This window comes from Sphaeroforma arctica, assembly GCF_001186125.1.
Source record: "Sphaeroforma arctica JP610 unplaced genomic scaffold supercont1.877, whole genome shotgun sequence".
Lineage (NCBI taxonomy): Eukaryota > Ichthyosporea > Ichthyophonida > Sphaeroforma > Sphaeroforma arctica.
Window position 1 is genome coordinate 10,212 of NW_014039681.1, and position 10,707 is coordinate 20,918.

The following is a 10,707-nucleotide window of genomic DNA, read 5'->3' on the forward strand; positions in this document are numbered from 1 at the left end:
TTCCTCCAGTTCCTGCAAAATCATCACACTTCTCCGCGAACGTTTCACCTTGCTTCGCACGTGTCCAATTGCGATACAACACAGGTAGGTATTTCCCTGTACAGTATCTTGCACTTGTAAGGAGATGGCTTAAAGCTCTGCTCATGATGGTTGTTAGCATAAGCTTAACGAGCTTCTGACAAGTTGTCAAATCGACAGTATTGATTGGACCCTTTTTGTCCTTTTGATCCGAACGGTACTTAGTTGGCATCATACCTTGGTGAAGTTCTTTTGCTCTCCTATCTACTCGATTTAAAACACATGAAGCTCAGAGTCTACCTTGGCTTGTAAATATACAGCCAAATATAAATACATATCTGCCTCTTTGTGCCTATCGGTATCGAATGCCTATGCTGTGTTGGATAAAGTCCGCAAATTGCGCTTCTACGCAATGCTTCTACCATGTCGGTGTTAGTTTATATAAAACCACCGATTAAGTGATTTATTAACACTTACACCTCCTTTAGAGTGTTTTATACGTAAATTCTTGGTCATGTGTATGCACATGTATGTCCTAAACATGAACGTCTGGTGAACCTAAGCAGCATTTTGTTAGGTGTCACATATCTGTCACGTGACAGTTCTTATGCAAGTAGCATTCTTGCTACCGAACTATAGGTGTATTTCAATAACGTATTATAATATTGGTTTTGGCGTAACTTTCTCCCAAAAGTAATAATGTGTACGCTTGTTGAGGATACAATCTATTATTATAATAAGGATGGTCTCTAGTTTTTTTCCTAGTATGTTGCTGTTGAGAGTTGGCGGAGAATGAGGCACTGTGGAATGTATTGAGCTCGTATGACGAGAGTGCGTAGGGCCTAATATGAAGTAGATAGCTACTCGTTGACCGTCTTACATCAGAGCATGCATTGTTTTTAGCGTACACAAATGCATCAATTACTGGAGGGCCAGCTTAGTACTTATAGACTAGACCAAACTGGGGAGTAGCTTTGAGATAGCGGATGGTCCTGAGTGCAGCGGTCCAGTAATCGATTGAGGGATTAGTCATATAACGTTCCAGGTTGTTGGGTGGATATGAGATGTCTGCACACGTGAGGATTGAAAGGTACTCAAGAGTATCAAGGGGTTCTCAACATAAGCAAGGTCAGTGTGATCTCTCATGGATGCGGACGACATTTTGTGTAGCGGAGGCAGGAAATGGATGTGTATCATTAAGGTCGAACATTGTGAGAGCTTCAACGGTGTAGTTGTTCTGGACAAGACTAAAAGAGTTATCGGTGTTGAGTACGGAGACTCCAAGGAGCCAGTGAGGGTGACCAAGGTTTATGGCGAGTTTACCACAGATGATGATTTCGTTAACATTTAGGAGAAGGATGTATAAAAATCGGGTTCATTAGTGATGAACATGCACCGGTCGAAAGTGTTTAGATGGAACCCCATTGGCAAGAGTTTAGATTTGAAAGCGTGTGTTAGAGTCGACCAGATTACTTAAGACCGTAGAGGCTTTTCTTTAGCGAAATGATAGAATCATCGGGAAGGCAAAGGGCACTTGATCTTGTAAGTGGACGCATGGATATGGGCATACAGGTAGGCCGTGTCGATATCTATTTGTTCGACGTGCCAGCCCTGTGAGGCCGACACGGCCAAAGCTGTGCAAAAGGTTTCATGAGAGCACATTGGTCCATACGGTACGTTGTAATTGATACGTAGAATCGTGCTTTATACTTATCAAAGACACCATCAATCATTTTAACCATATATCCACATTTGTTCGTGATAATAAACGCATCATCGGGTATTGCATCTGGTTGGAAAAGTTTATTTGTATTGGACTTGTTGAGGCTTGCTAGTTTTTGCTAAATAGCTGCTCGCCACAAGCCGATGTCACTACCATGGAGTGCCTTGCATATGCTTATGGTGGTAAGTGGGTTGGCCTGGACTGCCACGTATACAGTGTAGAGCCTATCGACAGTATTATTATAGAGTGCTTGGTGTTTGGCCCATGTACCATCAGAACTGTTTAGCATTGTGGTGTTTATATGTATAGTCAGGTCATCCAGAGGCTCGTCATGATAGTCTAACTGCTGCGGTGTATCCCCGAGTACTGTGATCGTGGAAGTGTAAGTGCAGCACTACAAAAGTCTCTATGTGCTTTGTTTTGCTGTTTGGTGCGCTGTATGTGGCGGAGGGCGTTTGCGTGCTTCGCATTAGGGGTGAGTTCTTTGGGAGTGACGTCAAGGGGAACGTAGCCGAGAGTTGTCATAATATCAGGAAATACACCAGTATTCTCAAGATCTGAAGACCAGTAAACGATCTTCTTAGTGAGTGCATTACAAGTAGTAATGCTTTGTATGCTCTTAATCTGATCAAGGGTATGTAGGTTGTGAGCATTTATTTGTCGTGCCCTGTGACTTGTCATTTGCATATTGTTGGGCAAAGTGGGCTCGTTGAGTGATCTGGTATTGTCCCTTGGTGCAAGTACAAACCACGGAGTTTGCATGAGACGGGGTGCTTGTCAATGTGACGGGGTGCTTGTCAATGTGACGGGGTGCTTGTCAATGTGTGATTGAAGACAGAAATTGACAGTCTCTTCCATCACATGGCCGGAGCGGAATGTGTATCAGTTGGTGTCTAACTGTGGTGCATGGCCGCTAGTAGGCCGGTGTTATTGCATAACCTACTGTGGGTATTGCAGCCAGAATATCTGGTTGGAGGCGAATTGTGGTCGTAATCGTACTCCCCTGAAGCTAAATTCAAAGCGGTGGCGGAATTGGTATCAGCGTCAACGTGAGGAGCCGGAGGAATAGTAGTCTCCCCTGAGCCGGTGATGGCATCAGGAATGGTGATTGAAATTGTGCCAGTGTATAGATGGAATAGTCGAAGTGGGTGCTATGGAATGTGTTGTTGTGGCAGTAAGAATGAGAGTAAGCTTGCTAATAGCGGGTATATTAGTGCGGAGTGCATGGTCGTTCTTAGGCCGGAGCTATTGCATAACCTACTGTGAGTATTGCCGCCAGAGTATGTGAACGGAGGTCCCCCTGAATTGTGGTCGTAATCGTACTCCCCTGAAGCTGAATTCGAAGCTGTGGCTGAGTTAGTATCAGCGTGTGATGGTATCAAGAATGGTGACTGAAATTGCGCCAGTGTATAGATGGGATGGTTGAAGTTTAAAAGCCGGGCCTCCACATTAGAATCTTGTAATTTAAACGTACTCTTAATAGTACGTAAAACGTACTCTTAAAAGTACGTAAACTCTTAAATGGGGTTTAACGGTTTTTATTAATTAAATACCTTTTCCATTTTACGTATCAGATATTTGGACAAGGCCATTAAAAGGCCCCAGTAAAACACCATATATAAGATTTGGTATAGTTCTATTAATAGAACTATATTAACCTTCCAGATCTATTTATATCTGAATACTTCGGTAGCGAGATGGCTCAACCGAACATAGGTTCCTAAGGACTATTAACGTTGCTTAGTTTATCCTCCGTTCAGCCAACCAGATGTGCCAGTCTGATGAAGGCTAAGTCGGTAATTATAGATAAGTGGCAAGTTATTGGTTAATGCCATATCTATGGACATCAAGAGTATTTTTCTTTTTTCTTTTCTTTTCTTCTTCTTCTTCTAAGGATAGGATTTTATGAGTCTCAGTTTCTATTAGAGCAACAACGAAACACTAAATAAAATATTTTCGGCGAAAACAGAACTGAGAGGATTATATACACGCAATGTCTCAGCCTCACAATCCCTCAGAGTATTGCTGTTTTCACGAGGCATACCTAACTTTACTAAAAGACTCATTTCGTTTATTTATTTTAAACTTTTAAGATAATTAGACTTAACCTAAGCGTTTAATAACTCCAAGGCGTTAATATCGCTTTATAGACCGAAACTTGCAAAAGCACAAAGTATCTCTGAATAGTCACTATACACCTAACCGGAACTACTTAATACACACAATTTCCAAAACTTTGGTGTCATCTAACGCCAAGATATTTTACACTAAAAACGAATTTACGAGAAATCACGGCAAAACTGCGACCTCGCTATAAACAAAGCTCATATAGTCGCGCTCGTCGACAAACAACACCATGTGAACTTTTCTTTTGGGATATGTACACCACTACAGCCTAAGCCATAACTTTCCATGTAACAAGAGATTAGCTTATTAAAAACGCTCGGTTTATCGCGTACCCCGCTATATTGCAACCAAGGTATCTGTCTTTCTATATCAGCGTGTATAACGTTATTAAGTGTGTAGATCCTTTATTTAGATCGATTTTGCTCGTATGTTGTGAATGAAATGAAATCGCTTTCGATTCATCAATGTCTAACGTTCCAACGATATATTATATGTATTATCCCATTGTCTTGCCTTGTATTTGGCGTGTATACATACTTGGGAGTGTCTATATAGTTGTATCAGACTCACTACCGCATCACCGGGTCGCGATGTGCGACTGTGCCTGCCGGTAGGCATTCAGGGCAAATCGGTTTCGCATGTTCTGTCGTCTACGTAATAGTGCCTCAGCTGTATCGCCTCCTGCGTAACACATCGCACATGTTCCGCCTGCTGCGTAATAATGTCGTACACGTTCCGCCGTCTACGTCAGTTATCCATGGTATCGTTGGGTACGTAATAATGCTATCCAAATCAACACCAGTCTGCAGTCTCTATTATACCCTTTGCTAGTCGAGTGGTCGGTCGAACTCGAGGTTAACCGTTCTCGAGGGTGCCTTCGAGATTTTTCTTTCTTTCTTCTCACAAGTTCCCTCTCTCTTGTCGTCTCTTGTGCGAGATTCGAACATCTTGCGCGAGATGCCCCCAGAGGCCCAGAGTCTCAGACCCGGCAGTAAATGTACTCGCGCAACCATTATCCACTACTCTAGAGCAAGGCCCAGGCCTAAGCTCAATGCGTTAAAAGTTTTACTTTAATCATGCCTCGAACAAACATTAAAGTTGTAACGAACTGTATAATTTAGAAGGCTATGAACGAATTAAAGTTGTAACTTTTATATCTCAATAGTTTCCTTTCATATATGATAGGTGCATTTTCCAGGTCACTCAGGCGACAGTCGTCGCAACTGAAACGCTTAATCTCTTTTGATTGCCTATTATCAAATTCGAGGCCTGACATTTTCAACGATAGGACAGCTGATTGAGTGCAATTTTCAACAAAAAAACTTTGTAGTTGATTTGTCCTAAATAAAAGTTTAAGTTTTAAGAAAATCAAATAGTAGTTGGAACTTATTGAGCTTAGACCCAGGGCTCCACTCCCCAGGCCCAGTATTTACTCAGGGGAGAGCACCTAGACAATATCGGTTGTTGTATATATGATACTAGGCCCGGGCCTAAGTTGAACGTTAACCGTTAGTTTTTTTTGAATTAGAAGCGTTAACGTAACACTTTTTGACGAGTCCACGGCTTACCTCATCCCGTATTACGTTGCAACGTTTTCAAATGAGAAAGATTTTCAAATGAAAAAGTACAAGTAAAAAGTTAAACTTTTCCTATATATTCGTAGTCCTAAAGCTACCCATAAGAGCATTGTCCAGGTCAGAGTTTTGTCTTAACCATATTTTACCTAACTATTGCCCGCCCAACCATCGGTTCTGGAGACTTGAGCGTGGGTTGAGCGTTGTCAAGTATATTAGCCCGCTACACTGTCCCTTGATATTGATCTTGTTCACATTCTAGAAGTTAAAGTATATATAATTGATAGCGATATCTAGGATTTACAGTCTACAGGCAACAGGCTACACAGTCTACCAGCACGATTAGTTTGACTTTTGTGTTATTAATGACAGTGCCTAGTGACTAGTGTGACAACTTCACAAGTTCACAAGTGCCATATTGTCAGATAAAAAATGCAAAGGTAATCACTTTCTAGTTGTTATTCATTGGTCAGTTTTGCATTTCGTGGCCAAAAGTGTGAGAATAGGTGCACTATCGTGGGCAGAAAATCGAAATATTTGAGGTCCAAATTGAAGCAGTAAAACATTGCAACGTTTTCAGACGAAAAAGTAAAAGTCTACGGCTAGCCTCTCAGGAGTCAGCCGTCAGGCCTCAGGCTCTCAAGTCTCAGGCTCTCAGCTGCAGCCCAGCCAGAGTCCAGAGTCCAGAGTCCAGAGAGTCCAGAGGTGTCATCGCGGCAGGCGAGTGAGGCGACGCAGGTCTCAGCCTCTTAAGTCTTCAGGCTCAACGCCTCAACCTCTCAGCCATCTGATTCTCGGTCAGTAACGGCGGGTGATAAAAATTTAAAATATTGAAAATGAGTAAGCTGCTTTAAAATTCGCTTTCTATCAAACCAACGAAAACGCCTTCGAGAGTATGCTTAGAAACCGATATCCAATCCAGACCAGGTAAAAAGTTTTATAGACAAGAAAGTGTTGTCGCCTTGCATTGAACTCACATGGGAGCAGTAGAGCATTGGAGCCTCGTTGGGGGGCGTACTGTACTATTGCATTCTCTCTCTGGGGGTACGTAAATAACTACTATATGTAGGAGTATGATAGCACTATTGTTTAGGTATTTTTATATTTATTTAAAAAAAAACAATAATATACATATTAGCGGTCTACAAAGACTAAAAGCTGACGATTTGAACTATTTAGCCAGAGCATATAGCCTTCTTTTGAAATATGTAGCTAAATATGTATTCATTTAGTAGTTTTTATTATTAATATAAAGTGACATGATGGCACGGCCATCTTCGGACAATAGTCCGATCAGGCGTATTATTTTTTCTTCTAGAGGGTCATGATGATGGGAGTACGATTTGACGTCAATATTTTAGATTTTTAGTTTTTACAGTCGTCAGGACGTCGTCAGATGTCTGTTTTTTCTATTTTGTTTTCAAGACAAAACAAAAAAAAACAAATATGTACTGTTCTTTACACTATTTATTTAAATACAGTCTACGGTAGGCGAGTATTACAGTGTCTAGTAATTTTCTAGAAAAAAGAGTTCTATAAATACATAACTATCGGTCAGATCGTTATTTATTATTTATTTACTCTCTCTCCTACTACTAGGATACGACGCTTTTGTGGCTTCAGGACATCAACCTTCAGGCCAAGCACACCAACGACCAACCTAAAACCCCCCCAAAAAACCCCAAATGTGATACATATTTATTTCGGCTTGCAAGCTGCCCCGTATATAGGCCTGTAGGCTGTAGGGCGTAGGACAGTCATAGGCTCATTGCCCCAGCCTACAACAAGGTCCAAAATAATGTTTTGTATACAGTAGTAAAAAGAAAAGAAACCACCACTGACCACAGGGCATAGGGTCAGGGCCAGGGGGCAAGGGTCCAGGGCTCACTCGCCCCAGGTCCAGGACCGGTGGGCAGGGACTGTTGGCGCTGGAGAGTGGAGAGTGGAGAGTGGTGTAGGAGTCTAGAGTAGGAGAGACTATGATACTAGCTAGTCACTCTACTAGAGTTAGAGAGAGCTAGAGAGAGTAGTAGTAGAGAGGTGGTGAGGAGGACTGGAGGTCGGACTCTCTGGAGAGTGGAGAGTGGAGGCTGGATACCGGCTGACTGGGCGGAGCGTGTTGAACTGATGAATGTAAAATTGTAAATAACACAAATTCTTTTTCCATAACATTTCTAAAAGAAAAAGTCCGATTTTTTTTAGAGGCGATCAGATATGAGATAAATGTACTGACATTTGTTTTTGTTTTGAAATAATTGTAAATAAAAATAAATAAATAAATACATGTATTTTATACTATACACCCTTGACCATTGTAAATATTTAAAAATTGTTTCTATGTACCTTTGCCAGTCTCCGTGACTGTGGGTCAATGATCACAGTTGTGAGAAAATGAGATATCCTCTTCTTGATGTGTTATAAATACGAAGCGATAACTATCAAACATCTCAGTCTTACTACAGTCAATAAATAATTTGACACGTAAAAGTAAGATTTAATCCGAATCTTTTTCAAACAACAAGATGCATGGACCAATAGCAAGCAAAAGTCTAGGAACGAGTATGTTTGACAATCCACTCAAGCAATCTCTATCCGAAGTCAAGGATGCTTCAATATACAAAGGCTATGACCACAGCTTCGCGTACAACGGCGAGACTATCAAAATAAAAAATGACACTAGCAAGTGTACGAAGCCTCGCATCTCATTTGGATTCCAGAGCTACGAGGACCACGAGTGCCACGATATGTACAGCCACGATGAATATCTTAGAGGTGAGCGAAGGCTGCGACTGACAGAGAATGAAAAAGACACAATTCGTAGCGAGCTTATTCACTACAAGTTGTACGAAATGGATATACACGAAGACAGCAGAAATAACTTTAATTTGCACAACAAAACTAATGTTATGAGGCACGTTGCCAGTCGACTCTGCAGACAAAATATGGAGCGTCAGGAGGCGCTGCAGCAAGAACGAGAAGAAGCTTTGCATGGTACGTGCCTTCGGTTTCCTTACAAGCGCGCGTTTACTGTCTGAGCATCACTTATATTGCATCAGAGTACGTCTTTGGCTACATATCGTGCACTACTTACCTATGATCTCATGGTAAACTTTAATACTTTATATACAGCTCACGTCGTACAACCGATTTCCCCGGTCATCGTAGAATCGAAGAAACAAAATGCAACTTCCCGGTGGCTATTTGATGTTCTATTACAGACCACCAAGTATAAATCTACGGCCTAGTGGCCGTTTCATGTGTTCAGTGCGAGTGCATGACTCGTGACAGAACTCTCTACAAGTGATGCCGATTATAATTAGTACACCGGATGGCTGCAAGGTCGGGTGGCGATGGAATAGATCAGTTTAAGTATGTGTTTGTGTGTCTCTGTGAGAGCAAGCGCGATTTAATTTGGCGACGAACAACTAAAAGCTAAAATTAAGACCGATTGACGTGGCATAGTGCTATGTGAAACGACAATAGCACCCAAGTCGATGCCGGTTGTAGTCGAGGTGCCCGGAAAAGGATTGTAGTTGAGGTACATGGAAAAGGGTTGTAATCGAGGTACCCGGTAAGTTGAGATGCACATCATCGATCCCAGGTAACTTGAACAGTAAGCCAGTTGAATAGTGCCTGAAAGTAAGGAATATACACCGTGATGCAAAGGCATCCAATTGAACTTCGGTTTCCTCAGTGTAAGACAGAGCTTAGGATCTGCGTGGAATTTTGGAAGTCCACGGCGAATATGCAATGTAAAGAAACGCACAAGTTTATGAGACAAAAAGACCTACGTATCAAATATAATTATGTAAATATTAACCCGAGCAAAAATATATATATTGTTTTTTATATATAAAATATAATATAATATAGCCTTCTAAAAATCTAAATTGAACATTTTTTACACACAATAAATGATAAATAATTTGAAGTCGTGTGAAATACAGTAAATGCACACACAAGGAAAATATTTACTATAAATATGAGTTGCTCGTAATCCAACTCAGCCGCTGTTTGCGTTCTGTCGATGTGTTTCAGATAGCGACCACACTCTACAGTATGTCGTCGCTAAAAGGCAATATGGACCAGGCGACGGAGAGTACAGTCGACTATATATTGCTTGTAGAGTTTCACCATAAGAACGGACCTCAGGTACAATTTAGTTATCCTCCTTTGCCAGGTAATACCGATGAGGGGTCTAATGAACTACCCGAGGCTTGGATCAGTCTTCCTTTCATGGCACTACCTGAAGGTGTACATAATCGCATGGAAGAGACGGTTTACTTTCATCTACCAATATTAGATGGCAGTGATACTGCAGTGGGGAGTACCCAAGGTGGAACTATGTTTTGTGTTGCGTCATTTCGACAGATTGACGCAAATTTAGTGGAGAACAAAAATGCAGACGTCACTCGAAGCTACGTGCAAAAGAGTGTCGTATTCATGAGCCGCATACCAGTATACGGCCTCTTATCGACAAAGTTAAATGTTTTTTCGGATGTACTATTTGCGCAACGGGACTTTACGTCGATAGATATGCTTAAGCAGTGTTACCACCAGGTTAATAACGGTACTAAAGTCGCAGCGCTTCTGGACGACCCAGCGGAGACGTCGATGGCATCTCTGAGGTCGCTAGTAAAAAAGTTCAGATATAAACTACTTGTGCTTGTTAAATTGTTACTACTCGAGAAGCGTGTCCTGACACATGGTAGCCCAGTACGAGACCTCTGCTCCGGATTAGTGGCACTAGTTGCGCTGGTGCCGGATTTGTTCGCGTCCGGACTAGACGGAGTATGCGAATTGGAGCACACTGCGTTCCACAAGGAATACTTCACCGAAAAGTAAGTTTTAGTGCGTTTCCTTCGTTCGCCAGAATTGATATATAGGTAAACAATTGCTTAAGTTGCTATGGCTAATCATAAGTATATATTTATACGCACGAATACACAAGCAAACTCACCACAGAATACTAGCGTTGAATACACACATATGTATATGCAAAATACACACACACAATATGCACACACACACATACACAAACACACACACATAGTACACACAGTTATACACGAACGAATACACACACCCACACACCCACACACGTGTACGTGTACACACACACACACGTTTACACACACACACACGTACACACGTGTACACACACACACACACACAAACACACACATATACATACACACACGTGTACACACACGTGTACACACACGCACACACACACACACACACACATATATATATATATATACA

General features: G+C 41.6%; 3 protein-coding genes across 3 annotated transcripts in view; all 3 read left to right on the forward strand.

The window, feature by feature from the left end:
- Positions 1–1,162: 1,162 nt before the first annotated feature.
- Positions 1,163–1,369, forward strand: SARC_09043 (hypothetical protein; the record flags this gene model as incomplete). The annotated part of the gene is made up of 1 exon (XM_014296956.1): positions 1,163–1,369. The coding sequence occupies one exon, from the start codon at positions 1,163–1,165 to the stop codon at positions 1,367–1,369; it is 207 nt and encodes a 68-aa protein (XP_014152431.1).
- Positions 1,370–7,860: 6,491 nt separating this feature from the next.
- Positions 7,861–9,351, forward strand: SARC_09044 (hypothetical protein). The gene is made up of 2 exons (XM_014296957.1): positions 7,861–8,433; positions 8,572–9,351. The coding sequence occupies exons 1-2, from the start codon at positions 7,965–7,967 to the stop codon at positions 8,685–8,687; spliced, it is 585 nt and encodes a 194-aa protein (XP_014152432.1). The 5' UTR covers positions 7,861–7,964; the 3' UTR covers positions 8,688–9,351.
- A 133-nt stretch (positions 9,352–9,484) lies between these two features.
- Positions 9,485–10,707, forward strand: part of SARC_09045 (hypothetical protein) — a 3,721-nt gene continuing 2,498 nt past the window's right edge. Inside the window, exon 1 of the mRNA XM_014296958.1 lies at positions 9,485–10,283. Coding sequence (XP_014152433.1) covers positions 9,502–10,283 — 782 coding nt within the window. The 5' untranslated portion in view covers positions 9,485–9,501. The remainder of the gene's footprint in view (positions 10,284–10,707) is intronic.